Source organism: Vanacampus margaritifer, chromosome 10 (assembly GCF_051991255.1).
Source record: "Vanacampus margaritifer isolate UIUO_Vmar chromosome 10, RoL_Vmar_1.0, whole genome shotgun sequence".
Lineage (NCBI taxonomy): Eukaryota > Metazoa > Chordata > Actinopteri > Syngnathiformes > Syngnathidae > Vanacampus > Vanacampus margaritifer.
Window position 1 is genome coordinate 11,221,016 of NC_135441.1, and position 20,707 is coordinate 11,241,722.

At 37.4% G+C, this 20,707-nt stretch overlaps 1 protein-coding gene across 2 annotated transcripts in view; it reads right to left on the reverse strand.

Annotated features, from left to right (window-relative positions):
* Positions 1-372: 372 nt before the first annotated feature.
* The window catches only part of zdhhc9 (zDHHC palmitoyltransferase 9), a 37,691-nt gene continuing 17,356 nt past the window's right edge, over positions 373-20,707 (reverse strand). For both annotated transcript variants that reach the window (XM_077577732.1, XM_077577733.1), the window contains exons 4-10: positions 18,853-19,011; positions 14,692-14,829; positions 14,397-14,445; positions 12,758-12,860; positions 6,763-6,866; positions 5,399-5,516; positions 373-4,740 (exon numbers count right to left, since the gene is read on the reverse strand). In XM_077577732.1, the coding sequence (XP_077433858.1) occupies positions 4,579-4,740; positions 5,399-5,516; positions 6,763-6,866; positions 12,758-12,860; positions 14,397-14,445; positions 14,692-14,829; positions 18,853-19,011 (833 nt within the window). In that variant the 3' untranslated portion in view covers positions 373-4,578. The remainder of the gene's footprint in view (positions 4,741-5,398; positions 5,517-6,762; positions 6,867-12,757; positions 12,861-14,396; positions 14,446-14,691; positions 14,830-18,852; positions 19,012-20,707) is intronic.

Below are 20,707 nucleotides of genomic sequence, written 5' to 3' on the forward strand. Positions count from 1 at the left end.
AACTCAGAATTTGTTAAATGTTGCAAAGTTTCCTAAGCGTGTCTAAACTGTTTTACTTTTTGGCATGGGACCTTGACTGTTTTATTTTATTTACTGAGGTCAAAGATCAAAGACCATTCCACCCCCCCCAGAAAAATGTCTTTAAACAAATTTTTAACCTTTGGCTTTCAACTTTAATACTCTGCACCTCTTTAAGTGTTTTGTTTTTCACTTGTTTTATGTTCAAATTGTTTTACAGCTTATGTAAGATTTAAAAAAAATAAAATAAAATTAATATGTGCACAGCACTTTGTTCCATAGGTGGTTGTTCTTAAAAGTGCTTTGTAAATAAAGTTAAGTTGACTTTCAGAATGTCCACTGCAACAGACAAAATAATAATACAATAAGGTTTATTTACCAGACATACTGATCATGTAAAAATAAGTGGAATAACTAGAATAAAATACATAAATCACAGTGTCAAGACCAAACAAAGTGAACATAAATAAAGAGTACTGTATACATGATGTCATATATATATATCGTATATCAGAGCATTCGGGTCTGATCATGGCAAATAAAATAAAAAAAATCATACAATTGAGAGGGAACAACCTGCTTGGATACTGTTATAAATATAAGTTGCATACATTTACCCTTTTCCACATTCCTTCTTTTTTTCCTCATATAGTGAAAAGAAACGTTAAGGGTTCATGAAAAGGCTCCATTATCTGTCTTCAATCCTTAACATTTTAAAGGCTCCATTATCTGTCTTCAATCCTTAACATTTACACATCATGTCACAAAGAAAAACAGCTGCCAGGAATGACCAAAATCTCCCAAATCAGCTATTTCTGCTCCACTTTGGCTATAATAAAAGTCAACCAACGTGACAAACACATTAGAAATGCTCACTTGTGACCAAATCTGTTGGCAGCGTCCGATACTTATCTACACACAGATAGTTCACTAACACTTGTTCTTTCTCGCATACACCACAACAATACACAATCACAAACTCGCTAACATCGTTTTGAACACCAAAAATAAGCTCGACTTTTATCACATTTTTCCTCCAGCCTCATCTCTCGCACTCCCTTGCCTTTTTCAGTTTATATTCCCTGCATTAAAGACAGCCACGAGCCAACCTTCACTGGAATGATGCAAATGAAAAGACATTAAAGTGAGCTGCCTTCTTTTTTTCTTGGAGGGCGGCAGGAGAAACAGATAGGACTGCTGGGGGATGATTGGCTCGAATGTGATATTTGGGCTCGGGAACGCGAAGGAAAAAAAAATCAGCCGTATACTGCTTTTGTCACTTTCACTACATCCACATTTTTAAATATATGTACAATTCAACATTGGCTTTGCTTGTTGTATTTTTTTAAATGTATTTATTTTTGCTTTACTCGCTTAACCTCGCCAGCCAGATTGATAATATTCGCTCTAGGCCAGGGAGTTCTTGACTTTATCAATCTGGTACTTCACTCGGCAGACCCGTTCGGGAAAGGCGGGACTTGCTGTACAATATTCGAGCTGATTGGACGATGCGGTTAACACATTTGTTTTGACCAATCAAGGCAACGGATGAAAATCTTGTCTACCGTCTCGTTTTAGGGAGGGGCGCACGAACATCTTTACCAGATAAAAATGCACGAAGCGCCTCTCGCTGTTCAAATTCAACAAGGAAACGGTGAATAATTCTGCGAGAACATAATTAACTGCAGCATCCATTCGTCTGTTAGGTTGAATTGCCCCCCCGCCGCCGCCACAGGCGCTTATTGGTTTCGTCCTGCCTAAACAACGCCTGATTGGTCCGATCGAATAAAGATTGGCTGCAAACGGGAATCAGCGGGAGCGGTACAAGATGTATTCTCCGGAGTTTGTGAACTCACAAATACCGGGAGAATTCATCTTGCTGGCAAGGTTATTACTCACTCACTAACTGTACTGTATGTCCAAATTAAGTTTGCACTCCTCATTACAAGTCAAAAGATTGAGCACTTTCCCTGAAATTTCCAAAGACGAGCAATGCTAGCACAAGATAATACATATCGTTTGGTTTTCTTACGGAGGATTGAGGAGGACTGATTCTTACAACCTGAACTGGTTAGTCGAGTCAACTTTTCATCTCCACATCAACGTTTAAAGTCAAATGTTCGTCGTTTGTAGTCATTCAACCCATAGTAGCCTACACATTTGGAAGAGGTGAGTCTCAATCATCACGTGACTCAGTAAGAAAGCAAATTAATATTAAACCTAATATACATCTACTGTATTCACAAAAAGTTCTGCTTTTGGGTGAAATTTCAGGATCAACCTAAAATGCACAAAATGTATGAAAACATTTAGTTTACAGGTGAACTTAATTTGACCTGTTAACCTTTTTGAGTGCACATGTGAACCTGTTCAGTGTTTCAGTAGAATTATGCACAATTTGTTGTTTCTCTGGACCAATAAACTTCCTAGTTCGATTAGAATTGGTATTTAAACCGTTGTCTTCATCACGCTGTTCAAATTTTGACACCATGAGACCAAGTGGCCTTTGATCTTAAGAGTGTCAGACTATCAGCAGAGAGGTGGACGGACTTTTCCATCCTTTTAATTGCATCCGGAAATGTCACCCAAAAGCTGATTACAGTGGTGCCTTAAGATATGAGTTTGATTACGCCCATGACTCTAAACACGCTCAAATCAGCTTTTTCATTTAGATGAATGGAAATGCCATTAATCCGTTCCAACCTCCCAACCAATGAAAACACCAAGATTTTGTTTGTGTTTAATGAAAAATAGTCTAGAAGATTGTACTTAAAAAAAAACATAATTAGAGAGACTATAAAAAAAAATGGAACAGTTTGTGTATCATGATTTAATGCTACAATTAATTTCATTGTGCTGCTCCTGGTGTCCCTCTTTTGGCATTTGGCAAGCTGTATAATTGTCATACATGAATGAATAGTACTTCTTGAACTGCTACTGTAAGTGACTCAGTAAGATGCTGTCATATCAGTCATTTATATAAATAAAATTTTGTATTATTATTCATAGAGGATAAAGAATATATGCCAGTGAATACCGTTGTATTATCTGAGTACAGTATGTTGCTACACCATTTGTGTTCAAATGTCAGCTCCTTAACTCATTCACTGCCATTAACGGCTATAGACATAAAAAAAATAATAATCATTTTAAATATTTCTATTAGTTTAAAATTTTTTGAAAACTTTTGTTAATAAGAGAGTATGAAAACCTAGGGAAAAAATGGTACACTTCAAACAGGTATAAAATTTGTGATTAATCATGAGTTAACTAGTGAAGTCACGTGATTAATTATGATTACTAATATTAATTGCCTGATGACCCTAATTTTTAATAATCTTTTTTTTTAAGAATAAAAGATTAGGGGCATCAGGTGAAATTTTTAATTGTAATATAATCACATGACTTCACTAGTTAACTCACGATTAATCACAATTTTTATATCTATTCTAAATGTACAATAAAAAAATTCTAGGTTTTCTTAATCTTGTTAGCAAAAGTAGAAAAAAAACGTTAAACTAACAGAAATAGTTGAAATTAATTTACAGTATGGCAGTGAATGAGTTAAATGGGTCTAATCATGTCAATGGGCATTTTCCATTATATGTTAGCATTAAGCTAGAGGGCTGTACTTAAGACAACATTGTTTGGCCATTTTAAATACATGGTGTGTAATTCTCTTAGTTTGATGTTTAGCTTGTTAGGAAACGGGACAGCATTTTATATACACTGTCACTAAACATTATGCGTCTCTCAAGTTTTACAGCCCGTAACTCAAAAAACTTGTCGGGTCACTCATATCTCAAGGCACCCCTACATTTTAGCAAATAGCATATGCATGCCTTCGAAAGTTTCTTTGTTGGCAGACGTCTGTCACGTCCATTATAAGGCACAATTGCTACGAGGGTCTAAGAACAACATCAACACATGCCTGCATACAAACAAATGGCGGGATGCCTCCCGGTGAAGATATTTCGTGTGCGTAAAGCGAGTGTCACCGAATATTATACACGCCTTGAACAATTACGTATATAAAAAGGGAAGGAAGGAAGGACAGGCGTTTCCATTGCTATAGTAACAGTACTGAATGCAGCAGTTAACAGAATACAAGGTTTAACTTGCCTTTACGGAGTCATTAGAATATGTCAGCTACACACAAACACCGCTCGTCCAGCCTCCACAATTTGCATAGAGCAATGTAATGTGTGCACAACACAAAAAGGGGGACTGTAATAAATGACAATTTACACATGTAGAGAAGCAAAATGTCTTTGACGGCCATTTGCTTGGAGTATATTGGCCGCTCACATTTAAAGTTAATACAAGATTTGGAAGAAAAGTCATCCCATCGGCGCTCCTGTCCGTTTGTCATGCACACGCGTTTTCCTCCCTCGCTGAGGCTTGCCAAGCCAAATGTTCGGGAGACGGGAAGATGCTGACGTTCCATGAAGTCACTCCTCTCCCTCAAGGGGGACGCGTCACTCACATAGGGTGAAGGAGAGAAATCGGGCTTGGGGGATTGTGAGAGTTCCTGAGCGGGCAGGACTCGGAGGAACGCGGTTAGTGGTTCTTGTCCTTGGCGACGGGGGCCTCGGCGTCCGTCTCGGGGGAAGCCAAGGGCAGAATGAAGGAAGAAGGAGGAAGATCGTCTTCGGGAGAGCCGATGCCCGGCTTGGCATCGTCAGGCGTGTGCTCGTTTGGGATGAGCGGCGCCGTGGTTTTCTGGAAGCGAAATACATCAAATAATCATTGATACATTAAACCCTTCAAATGAATGGCAACTTTCCATAATGTCTATAATAAAAAACAGAAAAACGATGCTAACTCACTCTTTATTTATCCCTAAAATGGGTGCCACACGATTCTGAGTCTGATTTTAGAGTGGAACAATTAGATTCAAATCTATTTGATGCGCTTGCATCTTTCAATCAAAACCAATTTTCTGACTCGAATCCATTTTTGCTACACTACTAATATAGTTTGAACAATTTTTCAAGTTATTTTTCAAAAAGTATTACATTTGCGTTCTAAGTAGGAAATCAAATCTACAAGTAATTGCAGTGAATTACTTTTTGCTGCTAAAATCTCACTTGCTGCTTCAAACAATGGTTTTAAGTAGAATTAAGTTGTTCAGTAACAAAAAGACACGTGAATGACTAAGGGCACAAAATGGCTGCAAATCTCGTGCTCCAAATTGGATTACCACCCATTTTTTTCTTTCTCTCTCTAACCCTCAAATTTTCCGGTTATTGCTTTAGATTCTATTTTATGTTACATTCTCTATTCAGGCACTTTACTAGGGTGGATGTGTGAGTGGGGGAGGGTAAACGTGTGATTGCGTGTGTGTGTGTGTGTATGTGTGTGTGTGCGTCATGCTCACAGTGGTTGGCGGTGCTGGCTTGCTGCTGTTGGAAAAGGATAAAGAGGAGGAGGATGGTGCAGCAGACGATGCAGAAACGGGCGGATCTTCGTGCATCAGGCCCCTCCTGTCCAAGACGCTAAACAGCAACACAGCAATCAGTCAGTAGATGGAAGCTAAGCGTAGAACTGAGCGACCTACTGGAGAGCTGAGACGGACTTGCAGAATTGCATGTTAATGTAGGAAAGAAATAATGCATGCAATAATGTGACTCGACTGATGAGATTTCCATGACGCGATCCGTCATGTGCTGTGACTTGCAAGCGCAAACTTGAGATATGAGCACTGTACGGTGGCACTGAACTCAATTTGACTCGTCACAATAGCAGCAGTGTGGCAAATACTAAAAAGCTGTTAAATGCCACTCCCTGTGCACTGTCAAACATAAAGCTAGAGAATTACACGTTATGCAACCACATAAAGAACCATATCTTAGCCTTTGACTAGCTAGCTTAATGCAAACAAATAATGCAAAATGCTGTTTTAACTGTTAGCATCGACAGTTGTGGTTTTAGAAGCAATGGATATTTGAACACAAACAGAGCAAAACATGTGCAATACTATAGAGTGCTATTTATCCTTAATTTAAAAATAATAATAAAAATGAACGAAGATAAAGGTGAAACATGAAAAAACGCAAAAAATTGATATAATAAGAGTAAAGTTGCAGAAATAAAGTAATAATATTTTGATTTTATTGCGGTAACATGAGTTTTTCTTGTAAAAAAAATTGTTTTTTTCCCAAAACACATTATCCTTGTAATATTAGGCTTTTTACACGAACTTCTTTTTTCAAAACATTGAGTATCTTTCTTGTAACACTCATAATAATATTCTGGGGAAAAAAATTATTTAATGTATTAGTTAGTTTTCTTTTTTTTAGCCTAATAGTATAATTGCCTCAGTCAATTTTGGATATTTTCAGGCAAAAAAATAAAATAAAATCAAACTGGAATAGTCCACCTGAATGACTTCAATTCCTCACTGACATAAAGAAAAAGCACAATTATGCGCAAAAAAATAAATAAAAATGTTTTCTTAATATTGTGGTAGCAAGTCAAAAATGACTTGGGCACCTATGCTAGGCTAATGTTATTTCTGCAGTTTTTATCTGAGGCCTATTTTTTTTTTTATCTGAAGACATGTGGACCCATAAAAATAAGATTAAAGATTAGTCAGCTGCTCATGAGTCACTCCTCTGAGTCTACTGAATAAGTGTGACATATCAGCGCCATGGCCAGAGGAGTGAATATAAGTATAACATAGACATTTAATACGGCAAAATATGATGCGTGTGAGGCAGCGTGTATGGTCTTGGGTCATACCTGGGGTACGTGGGCCCACACAGCACCTCACAGCAGTTTTTAAAGATGTTCTTATGACTGTAGGGGTTCTGCACTCGGTTCTTCCCCGACCAGGATCCTTTAATCTGTAAGAACACAACAAATAAAATAAATACAGCATTTGCCTCCCACTATATTGTCACATGAAGGACAGTGGTGCATTGAGATATGAGTGACCTGAGTTACGAGTTTTGCGTGATACGAGCCGTCATTTATTTTGTAATGAAAAACGCAATTGACATGCTAACAATTAGCATTGATAGTTGCATATTTTGAAGAATGAACGCAAACAATGAAGCAACATGTAGACGGACAATGTCGTACTACTCTCAGGCATATATTCTTGATCCTCTGTGCATCTGCAGACAAAAAAAAGGTTTTTTTTGTTTTTTACTTGGTCTGTCTCCATAGCAGATTTCCATTTATTGGAGGTGGGTCTGGAATGTATCCTCCGCTATAAACGGGACTTCGCTATAAGCACAAAATCTATCAATCAACCAAAAAGCATCCATTGACGATCTGTGACATCTCGCTAAAACAGAGCGGCGCTCAGCGGTCCGTTTCCAAACATTTTCCCCGGGCTTATACCTTATTCAAAAGCAGGGCTCTATTTTTAGATGTTGTTCCCAGAGGCTAGGCTTTGACCTACTAAAAAGGATCTCGTCAAGGATTTAATGACTCCTGCTTTAATGCTAAACAAAACATGCAATAATTCATTGAGAATTTTGAGACAGTGTCGGTCCAGTAAAAAGGAGAACTTTTTTTTTTTTTTGAGTGTTACTAGTAAAATCTATTAACATTTTACTAACCATTATTGTGCAGTACACTCACTAAAAGTCACAACATTAGGTACACCTACACAAACACAAACATATAAACAGTATTAAATTATACATACTTTTTCTTTCTCATATGTATTTTATACATATAGTAGTGGTAGTAGTATAGTAGTGGCCTGATTGAGATTCCCCCCACCATCTTATAGAATCAGTATCAGTATGTGCCATTTTAATTTCTATTCTTTTATATTGATAAAGAGGCATCAATTTGATGCAACTGTAACTTTTTCCAACATTCCAACATGTATTGTTTGAATCAAAAATGATTACTGCAGTATAGCCAGTGGTAACGGTGCAGTGTTGAGCCAGATGGCGCCATTTTACTTTCTTTCAAATAAATGTGCGTTCTAATCCAAAAGTGGGCATGGAGGCCCGGAGTCCTGCAGGTTTTGCATGTTGCCCTTCTCCAACACACCTGATATATGACCAGCTCATCAGCAAGCTCTGCATAAGCCTGATAACGATCCTGTTGATTGGAATCAGCTTGTGTTGGAAGTGAGAAACCGCCCAAAACCTGCAGGAGAGATTGCCCGCCTCTGTTCTAATCAATACACTGATTTGGTTGTAACCATTTCCATAATGTTGCATCGTTATAATTGCATTACTGTACATGCATTGATACGCTACGTGGTAATACTGCAATATCCCATTAGACGGCAGTGTTTTACTACGTTTATTTTATATTTAATAGAGAGTAGCGATCCCATTGTGAGAAAACATTTGTTGCTTTGTTTCAATGGTTAATATGCTGCTGCTTCTGCTGTGCGCACCTTGGGCACCCGGGAGCAGCATCATATTGACAAATAGATGCTGTAGTGCATACACAAAGAGTTTTGCAAATGCCAACAGACTCAGTAAGCTGCAGAGATAGGATAAAGAATATATGCCTGGCTGTGATTATAGTTACATCGTTCATGTGTTGCTCCATTGTTTGCGTTCAAATGTGCATGCTTTTTTCCCCTCCAGGTTCACACTGTGCCTTCCTTTAAAGAAGCAGAGTTTGAGCATTTATTGTGGTTTCCTCAAGGGTTATTATTATTATTATTACATCTCTTTGAACATATCCATTCCTTGAGGGGTTAAAATACTGCAACGCTGAGTTAAGCCTCTTTAGCATTCTGCATTATGTTATCATTAAGCTAAATGGACTGTAAGACAAACCCATGTTAGCGTATTAGATTATTTTTGGTAGTATTATTCCTTGGGGGGGGGGGGGACATAGCAAAATAACAAACACTGTGAAAGGGGCAAAATATTAGGATGACCCATCAGCAGGCTTGGGGAGTAACGGAATACATGTACCGCCGTTACGTAATCAGATTAACAAAAAAAAAGTAACTGTATTACGTTACAGTTGCAGGAAAAAAACATTAAAAATGGGGATTACTTCGAGGGATTACAATTTGTACGATGAGAGCATGTTAGAGAGAGCAAGAGAGAGAGACAGAGTAAGACGAACTGACTAGTCGTGTCCTCAACACGCGGGCAGTTTAAAAATGCTTCACGGACGGGAGGAGGAAATGGTGACCGGTATTCACTGTTTGGAATTTAGGAGCGAAAGTTTGAGCTGAGAGTCCAGCAGCATGCTACGCGCTGTAGCTTCTTGCTAGCTAGCCTGCTAGCCTACAACCATAATGTGAGTTACACCTTCCAAACAAATCTTCCTCCCACCAATTTACTATTTAAACATCATACATAACATATACACGGCTAAACCTATCCATCCATCCATCCATCTATCTATCCATCCATCAATCTATCTATTTATCAATAGCCTACATGCTTTTAAATTACACTAGGATTTTTGCTATTTGGAGGCTCTCACCCGCAAATAGCAGGATCACATTGTATAGAATATATATTGTGGTGATTTTTATTTTGTCTTCATGAGCATACTCGGTATTGGAGTAATCCAAAAGTAATCCAGTTACATTACTTTAATATTATGGTACTTGGGTTACGTTACTAACTACATTTTTTAGCAGGTAACTTGTAACTGTAACGGATTACATTTTAAAAGTAACCCTCCCAACCCTGCCTATCAGTTTGACAGGTACCAAAGTGTTACACCTGCATAGTAACAGTCACAGGTTTATCTATCTTTTACAGTTGCTAAACTCAGTATTTTTTCCACTTTCATTTCATCCATCCTCAACCCCCACCCAACACAAGTGGATATTTTGGCAGGCGTCCCATCCCCTGCAGGTATCATTGATTCTATTATTGGGGTGATTTCAATTATGGAAAAAGAAAAACAGCTTTGCTGACAGCCATTGTTACACCTCCAGGAGCAACACCACACGCACACTGTAGGTGCAAATTACAGTTTCATTACTCATTAAATGGTGAAAAAAGGAGGCCAGCGATTCCCTTCTAAAGTGAAAAAGAGGGGTGGGAGCATGAATAAATGATTAAAGCAGAAGGGAACCTTGCCATTCATCAATGCAGCCAACGAGTGCAATTTTGCTTTGATTCTATTCACACAAAGTTTAATTCACGTTGATTCTATTCAAGAATCTGCAACACCACCACGGATTTGTACAAGCATACTTGTGTGTCAACAGTGACTAACAATACGGGCAGATAATAAAATATTTTTATATGGGATAATGATGTATTTCTACAGTAATGAATAATGAGGCAATGTGGTTGCACAAGTGAACACACCCTCTTATAACTGGGACGTGTGGCTTCATTTAGGTTTAAACTCGTGATAAATGGGAGTCAGCACACACCTGCCACCATTTAAGTGCTTTAACAACCCCAAACTAACAACCTCAAACTGTTCTAGTAAGGTTTTCATGACATTGTTTTTTCTACCAATACCAAAGTTTCTCTAAACACAAGTCGGATCCAATGAAGCAAAGGTTGAACTCTTTGGCCATAATTCCAAGCTGTTTTTCTTCAGCCGGAACTGGGGCCTTAGTCAAGGTCGAGGGAATTTGAATAGACAATTTGAAATACAATAATAAAAACCTTCAGGCTAGAAAGCGGTAATAAATTTAAAAAAAGGACAGGAAAAGCCTACTAGAACATCTCAACTTTATTGGAAGTTAATCAGAGGCATTTTAAATGGGGGAAAAAAGTGGCAGGTGTGTGCTGACTCACATTTAATACACGTTTGAATGGGATTGGCTAATTCTAAGTATAAGTGAGAAAACAAATATTTTAGCTAAAAGGTCACATTAAGTTTTAAAGTGTCTTTTTTATGTGAGCAAAATCTGTCATTTAAACAAGGCTGAGTAGTATTTCTACACTGGGTTGTTTTTCTACTTACTGTGATTTTCTAACTGTGAATTAAATCTACCGTAACTAATGCAAAATAAATCACTTTGAAACATAATGTTTAGGGGTGTGCCAAAAAATCTATTCTCATAAGAATCGCGTTTCTCATTTAGTAAGATTCAGAATTGATTTTAAATGTCCCAAAATCCACTTTATTGAAATTATTTTATACAGTCCTGCCTTTGTTTGTGAGTGCCTTTATTGGGAGTGCTGTTCATGTTGTACTTGATTTGGCCACTTAGGGGGCAGTGTGGTTCCACGCGGTCTGATACACTGTTAAGTTGTAGCCACAGAGAGTAGAAGAAAAAAGTCACAATCAAGTTATTCCAATAAAAGTTGTTTTTTTGCAGCGTGGAGCCGCTCTTTTGAGTGATAAAAGTGCTGCGAGTAGCTCGCTAATTAGCATTAGCGAGTCAGACTGGAGTAGATCATTACGATGCCTTGCACATCTATAAATTGAAGCAAACTCATTGTCAATCAAATCATTTTGAATAAAAAAATCGTTCTTAACCGAAAATCGATTCTGAATCGAATCGCAGACCCAAAAATCGAGACATTCAAAGATTCCCACCCCTAATAATGTTACCCTAAAATCCAAATACTTTTACTTTATTGGAAGAGCACCATCTCAAGGATGCATGTGTCGATCCATTAAAAAAATATATAATTTTTTTTTTTTTGCATATTTAGCTGCAGTCCATCAATAATGTATAACAACAGATAAGACACACTTAGCTGTATTGATCGTTTGTCCCACCCCTGGTCCATCAATCAATACATCTTGCCTATTTTCTCCACATAAGCGTCTTCTAAATGTCCTAAACCAGACGGGGAGGGTGTTTAGTTGTCCCGTCAGCTCAGTTCTACTTCAACAAGAGGAGAAGACGCTTTCCCCTGCTGATGTTTATATCGCCAGGTCGTGTCTGGCTGCTCGTTTGACGCTGTTTTTAGCTTCCAGAGTGCTTGGCAGCCAATTTGTCACATGACTCAGCTGCTCCATTGGCAATCTCGCTCGAGAAGACGTTCATGGCCTCTCTGTGCGAATGAAGTGCTCAGTGTGGGAGAAATTAAACTTAAAGGGGCTTGCAAAAACAGCTAATAAAGTGCACATTATTGTTTCATTAAGACAGCAGAAGATAGAAGATTCAAATTGTTGTAGTCCAAGTAAAGCTGGCTAAGATTTTATTTCTATTTTTTGATTATTGATTGATGATTAACAAGCCGCATTCGGCTGACCCTTTGTCCTTGGCTTGTGAAAGAGGCTGTGCCGTCGTCATGGTAACAAGCGCAGTGGCCGTGTTTATGCCTTGTCAATGTTTATCCTTCCAGGCATGCCAAGCCACACACGCGCACTGGATCTAGTCAGTCAGCTCTCAATTTGATGTTATAGTAGTTAAGCGTTTGTAAAGCATGGTTTAAATACTGTTACTGGCACGATAAATTTGAACGTGATTGTGTCTTCTAGTGGAAAATTTCATGCGGCATCTTCTTTTTTTTGTGAACTGAGGGGGGGAAAAAAATCCCTGGTTCCAGTTTAAAGCTAATGTTTTTCATTATTTAATTTAATATAGCAATTATTGAGCTAATCTGGGAGGGGGGCGGAAATCACAATTTATTGAAAAAGTCTTTCAAAGACTCAAAAACTATTTGAGGAAATATGAAACCACATCATATGTCAGGCACACTGCAAAAAATGAACCAAGAAGCACACAGCGAGTAAATAAATGCATTCTTTGTGTGGAATGTAAATAAAGGTGTAAAGTACTTTGTCACGCTGTGAATGTGTGGTCAAAGGTGGTTTGACTGGAATATCTAATAACGGTTGAGTAGTGTATTGAATTTCTGAGACTTACATCCTCATTGGTGGTCTGGTTGAGCGAGATCAGGTAGGTGTGGAAGCCGCTCAGGCCGACCACTGACCACAGCGTGAAGAAACACACCAGCACCTCCAGCACAGTGAGATTTGAGTCAAGGAAATAGGAACAGATGATTGGTGCCTGACAGTCAGGGACAACAAAATGGCCGACAGTTGCGTAATATGATTAAAAGCAGCAACGGTGTAGGTGGGGTCATAACCAAGATAATTCCTTCCTGAGGCTCCGACAGACAAATGGCTGTAAATCCAGACGTAACCAGATGGTATGGCATTAAATTAAAAAATAACTTTTGTATTGTCTGTATTGAATGACTTGACATGGCCGTTATGTTGCTTTTCTGGTATGCCTGCATTGGCCATCTGGGGACAGAATAAGTCAGACTGTATTGATGCTTTCTGTATACACATTTCAAATTGCTCGGCAGAGAGCTAGCGGCCATTCTACGTAGTGAATAACAATGGCGGCGTCTGTCCAAATAAAGTTTCTACAAAATGTATTAAACTGGAAATGATTTTTGAAAAATGAATCTCATAATTATGTTAGTAACAACCAAATAAATAATATAGAGCAAACATTACAGTCGGGGTTCCTTTTAAAAGATTAAAGTAGCGCAACATAGACGCTATTTAGTGTTAGCTTTAAGCTAACAGACTCGAACACAATGCTATGGTTGTTTTAAAAACACAAGGTACAGTTTTCTTTGTTAAATGTTTACTTTGACAGTAAACTTCAACTGGGAGTGGCAATAAACAGCTATTTTTGTTATATTGTTCATTATTTGCCAAACTGCTGCTTATTGTGAAGTGAATTGAGGTCACTACCACCATATACAGCACAAGTGGTCGCAACTCAAAGCAAAAAAATTATATATATATATATATATATATATATATATATATATATATATATATATATATATATATATATATATATGTATATATGATCAACTTGAATCTAACAAAACTCATTAGTCACTCATCTGAAGGCACAACTGTATAGTGATTGCATTAATTTATTTTGTAGTCACAAATTGACATTTTGTGCACACATCTACATTGCAGCCACAATAAAAATAAAAGTCCCTATGTAGTGCTGTCATTATCGAATATTTTCAGAATCGATTATACAAGCGATTAATCGACTAATCAGATTCATTTTAATTTTGAATCATAGTGTATTACAAAAGCATTTTTTCCCTGATTACTGTTTATTAACCAGGGATTGATGTTTACTTCGTACTTTGTATTCATTTACTATAGTGCTAAGAAAGGGGGATTGATGTACTATGTTACCGGTTCGGTCATTGTTTTACAAAGTAAAAACACAGATGTTTGCAAATGTCTTATTTTGATTATACAAAGAGAATAATCAGTCTTTTTTCATGATGAACTACAGAAATCAGTGAACAATTACTGTTGATATGCTGAAACCAGAGGATTTAGACAATTTTAAATGAAAAAAATGGCTCCAAACGATTACTCGATTATTCAAATAGGTGTCGATTAATTTGATAATCGATTAACTGTGGATTAATCGATTAATTTTGACCGCTCTATCCCCAATGTTATGTATTCACCTCTGCAGTATTTCTACTGCAGTAGTTTTAAAAGGATATGTTCCGGGTGTTTCCTTCAAAGCGCTCAAAAAGCCATCATCCACTGAACCTGTCAACAGAGCAACACAGAAGTGAAACTTGAAGTTGTCCTCATGTATCATCTACGCAGGGTTAAAAAAGGCTATAGCTTGAGTGAAAAATGTGTCACATGCACATCATGCTATGCCTCGAGGACCGGCCTCAGTCGATCTTATGTAGGTCATAGCGCGTGTGTTTATCTGTAAAGCTTGCCCTTCTCGTCTTGTCACATTCCTTTGATACGCCTCCTCCTCCTCCCTCACGGCAGGATACTCACGCATGACCACGTGGACGATGTCAAAGGTGAAGATGTAAATGGTGAGCAGCGAGAGCGAGAGAGTGAACAAGTAGAAGTAGCGGTAGTTCCTCTTGCCCACGCAGTTGCCCACCCATGGACAGTGGTGATCAAAACGGTCTGAGGGGACACAGATCAAAACATGGTGAAAATGTGGAATGCGTATCAGCCAGTTTTGGGGCAGTCAAAGGACTTGGTAGTTAAAAATACATTCAAATCAGCCACTCCTTCAAAGATGGCCTTGTGCAGTGCTCTCTGAAAACTGGCGGCCTATATTTGGTGTTCATTTCCTTTTTCCTCTATTCTTCTACGATTGGAGAAGAGAGCCACATGGACAAGAAAAGAAAATACACAGGTTTTTTTTGTTGTTGTTTTTTCAACTAAAATGTTACGGAGTACTATATTTTTCTCATTAAAATTAGGGCTGATCAATTAATCAAATGCAATTCAACATCACAATGTACAGTAGTAGAATGCAATCGAAATTATAAAGGCTGCAATTTGGGGTGGAATAAAAAAAAATATATATATATATATGATAATTATAATAATATAATTAAAAAAAATACATAATTATTATCATTATAATAATTATTATTATATAAAGCTAAAGTGATAAAGCCACAAATTTGTTTGGATTAGTTTATAATCTGTTTTATGATTTACTGATTTACTGTTTATGCCACATTTGTTTGGTAGTGTTTTGTGAAGTTGTTGTATTGAATGCTAAAAAGACTCTTCAGTTAAAAGTGTTTCGGAAGTTAACAACTTTCATATTATTTTATGGTTGTTTTTTAATCTTTTTAGAGTAAGCCTAATCTATTAAAAAAAAATCTTTAAAAAAATATGGATCTGATTGTGTTTGTTGTAATACAGATTAATTTAATTCTTGTAAAAAAAAATAATAATAATACATATTAAATCACAATCACAATAGTGAGTAAAAAATAAATAAATAAATCATTCAACCCTAATTATATTTTGGGGGGGGGGGAGTAATGACGTTTCCATTTATTTCAATGGGAAAAGATGATTTGATATGAGTGTTTAGAGTTACAAGCATGGTCACAGAACAAATTAAATTCATATCTCAAAGCACCACTGTGCCAGCCCACTCGTCAAGTGTACAATGAGACAACCCTTTTGTTGCTAGCCCTAACCCTAAGCTATCAGCAAAGACTAACATAGGCCAAATATTTGGTTGTTTAAATGCCCAATTTAAAATTCTATTTGTTTTATGTTTAACTTGAGATCTACTTAAATTTGAGTTCTCTGCCTGCCGCTTGTAGCGCAAATGCTTGCTCACAAATCAAATCAAAAACATCGTCCAAGTGAGGGCTCGGACCTCAAAAGATCTCCTCTTACAGAAAGTCTACACTTCAATCATATTTTGATGTTTTCTTTCAAAACTATTGTTAGGATCCAAATCGTTCATCAGCCAAACATTGACGTTAAATTCTCAAAACAATTGACGGCAAACAAGAGGCAAATGGTGCACCCGAGGTATGAGGCAAGATTAGTGTAGCGAGGAGAAGGTAGCAGGCGCTGCAGTTTGATGGAGATAAGCTTGATTTACAGACGCTCGGGTTTCAGAGGGTGTTGACGTCCATGATTGGCTTTATAGCGCAGGATGAGTAGCCTTTGATTCCTCTGCCAAGAAGGCTTTTATCGCAGCCAAGCTAAAAGGCTGACTAAAATGAAAGGAAGGCAAAGCAAAACAATTGGACTGGCAACAATTATTGTTATTAATGTTGACATTTTGACTCATCGGATTGTTTGGAATGTTGAAATGTAATTATGAAAGTAGATTTGCTTTTAAGTAAAAAATGGAGATTCGGGCTGAGATTGTATTAATAGTCAAGATCGACTCATTCACTGCCATTGACGGCTATAGACGTCAACAATTCATTTGAACTATTTCTATTAGTTTAACTTTTTTTTTTTCACTTTTGTTAACAAGAGTATGAAAACCTAGAAGAAAATTATTGTACATTTAGAACAGATATGAAATTTGTGATTAATCGTGAGTTAACTATTGAAGTAATATGATTAAACACAATTACAAATTTTTATCGCTGACGCCCCTAATTTTAAATAATTTTTAACTTTTTTTAACAATAGTTTGAAAACCTAGACATTTTTATTAAATAATCTTTTATTTTATCAATTTTTTTAAAGAAAAGATTATTTAAAAATTAGGGGCGTCAGCGATAAAAATTTGTAATTGTAATTAATCGCATTACTTCAATAGTTAACTCACGATTAATCACAAATTTCATATCTGTTCTAAATGTACAATAATTTTCTTCTAGGTTTTCATACTCTTGTTAACAAAAGTGAAAAAAAGTTAAACTAATAGAAATAGTTTAAATTAATTGTTTACGTTTATAGCCGTCAATGGCAGTGAATGAGTTAATGGTGTCATTTTAATGACTGCTTACCGTGAACGGCACACGCGTACACCATTGAGAAGCGGTTCGTGAAAATCCGGAAAGAATGAACAAATGAATGAATCAAAGTAACTTGTAGTAAGAAACACAAGCGCTCCTCAGAATTTGCTTGATTTGGCCGCAATTGTTTGCCACAAAATTGTTTCGCCCACCAAATGGCTGCCAGGTCCAGAGGTGGGGTTGGGTGACGTCATGTGAACTTTTTGTATGCATAACATCTACAGACAAAATGAAGCAATTTACTGAAACAACACTCTAAAAACAGTGGGGTCAAAAGTAACCCAATTATGGATCAAAAATGGACCGATCCCCTTTATGGGTCAATTTGACCCAACTTTGAGTCAAGAAATGGGTCTTTTTATTTTGTATAAAACAACACAGAAAGTTGTGTCAAATAGACCCAAGTAGAGGATTGTTCCATTTTTGACCCATAGTTGGGTTATTTTTGAACAAACTTTTTTTTAGAGTCACGATAATATGCTTCTCCTAAATACGTTAAAATAATATAGACAACGTTGAGGTTGGCTTGGCCCTCGGCAAACCTTCATGTTTCACATGTGGGCCCTTTGCAAAATTATTTGCCCACCTGTGCCCACCTTGGCGTCATCTCTTACCGAAATACAGTATGTGTGACTGGCTGAAAACAAAGAAGTGAGGGATGAGAATCATCTACTTCTTTTCTCCTGGTTTGCCAGTACAATGAAGGGTTCTGTCAAATGTTTATTTTAGCCTATGTCACAGACAGAAATAATTGGATAATGGGCCACATAGAGGCCCCCGGGCCATAGGTTGACAAAGCCACATTTTTGGCTGTGCCCATAAAAGAATTGGAACTGAGAATCGTTTGAAATCAGAATTGAACCAGAAATGGACCCAGAATCGTTCAAATTCAAAAGGGAAGTTACTAAACTCACCATAAATGAGTAACATCATGACTTTCTTCATATCTAAATAAAGTGTTTCATGATTTTCACGGGTTATAGTGGTTATATGACATATATATGATTTTACCCTGAAGCATAGTAATTATATGTTCATTATTTCCTAAAGGGCCAATAATTATATCTTAAAAAGGTATGCATCATTTTAATTTGCAATAAACTGCTTGGCCTTCCAGCTCAAGGATGCTCAAGAATAATATTGCCATGAAGTGAACTTGAGATGTATATCTTAAAAACAGATTAGCAAATGTTTCCTCGAGACAACATTTTGGTGGTCATGTACTATAAATAGACACTCTGTGTACAGATTTGCGAAGATAAGTGAATTGAATTAGTATGACCACAAAAAAAAAATCTATTTATTATACAAACACCCATTGAATACATTCAATAAAATGGACATGAAATCTGGATATGAAAATTGAATTTAGTTAGGCTTGGATACAAAAGCCTCCTTTGTCCACTGTGTGTTTGCGTGTTGACAAAAGGCACTCATGATTCAACTAATAAACAGAAGCGCAATTTCATAGTATTAGTGTGAAGCATAGGGTCACTGTTTGTTTTGTGTGTGTTTTTGCAAATCTATTTATAAAAGCTGTCATTTCAAGTCCCCCCGTGAAAGCAAAAAGGACACCGGTGATCACCGCTGGCTATTTTTCGCCATACTTTGATCAAAAGCCGCGAGTTCTACGTCAAACTCTTAAAACAGTCCTAATAAACCACTTCAATGAAGCCGATCAGCTGACGCTTACCAACGCAGTTGTCGCAGATGCTGCAGTGGGACGCTCGCGGCGGCCGGAAGATCTTGCACGTGTAGCAGTACTTGAGCTTGACGATCTGATTGTTGATCTCAACGTTGCGGATTCGAGGAGGCGGTCGCTGCCCGCTGGGGACGTTGCCGTTGGCGGCCTCTGCGGAAAAAGTAACCAAATTTGTAACTCACTTTACTTGTATTGTATTATCAAATCAATTTTCCCCATTCAAATAAATTGAAATGCCAGTAATACGTTCCAGCGCCCCCGAAAGCATCACAAAACAAGCTTTGTTCTAATATGTTTTTGATTGTATTTCATGCTTTAAATTTTATTTGTACTGTCGCCTATACCGCTAGTGGTGCTCGTACCTGGTGATGCCGGCACTTTTCAGGAATGACTCTACTTTTCCCGGTGAAGTAATCAGGCTACAGTTACTCATCCAAGGCATGAAACGTTACTGTATAGCATTTTGTTATTATTATCATTATTGGCAAAAAGGTGCCAATTCACCAGCAAGGGCAATTAGAAACAATCACCTTTGGGGTGCAGCAGCGAGTAAAATTTGACAAAACATGAATATTAAAAACATAAACATAAAAGAAAGTAGATTTCTATCTGTTTCCGTTTTGCAGCAATTAATATTAGAATATAGCTAAGTTTCATCATTATTCACAAATCTGTTGAAAAGACTGAGGAAAATAGCTTGTTGCAACATGGCCCTGGTTGATCTCTTATACTCTGCTGCCACCTGCTCGCCGTTTTTTGTAATGACTACCATTGCTTTAAAGGGATACTTGACTCATTTAGCCATTTTCTGCAGTAAAAAATTAAAATTTTGTCCAGAATGAATTTGATAATTCACTTTTCCACTTGCTGTCAAGTGAAGATGACATCATCTGTGCTGAGGAAGTAGGTAACGACCAATTATGGCTCACCTGGGTTTGGTCAGTAAACTGAGCCATGATTGGTCGTTACCTACTTCCTCAGCACAGGTTATCCCATCTTCAGTCGACAGCAAGTGGGAAAAAAATTATATTAATTGTCCATGAAAAATAATGAAGCTACCAAATTAATTCTGGACAAAATATTAACTTTTTGCAGCTGGAAATGGCTCAATTAGTCAAGTATCCCTTTAAGCGTCTTCAGGTCAGAAGCTGCATCAAAGCCTTCTGTATGCGCCAGCATAAAATAGCAACAACATAAAAAACGTGTAAATACGTTTTTGGGACCATGGCAAAATTTTAAATAGAACGTTTTTATAAATTTTGGGGAGCAAATGAGTTAGCTTTAAGTAATCACTAAAATAACAAAGTTACCTTTTCAAGGTAATTGCAGCAACAACAAAAAAATATGCATGTAGTTTTGTGGCATTGTGTGTTTTTCCCCCTACATTGTTCATATATTAATCACCTCCACTCCCAGAGCAGTTTTACTCAAGCAATTATCCATCTTGCGTATGTTACAGTGGCGTAACGTAGTAGAATACAGTATCACAGAGGACAAACCAGCAGAGAATACATGAAGTGATTGAGTCACAGGAAGTGTGCCACTCCCTCGAGGCAGCACAGCTCAGTCTGCAAGCGGCATCACATATTCAGAGAGGATGCTACTCCCGTACTCCATATTAGCCATCCCCCTGGGGTCCAATGCGCTATCACACTGACAAAGCACCCCGGCTGCATTTTTACCAGCCGCTCCGATAGCAACTATGCATTTCTGAATTGCATGATCTTCAAAGACATTTTTTTTTTATGTTTTGAGAATTTGCCCATTTAGGGGAATACTATAAGGACGAAGTGGGGAGCTATTTTTGGTGTTACTGTGTATCAAATAAGGTTGGAGGCTAAAAAAG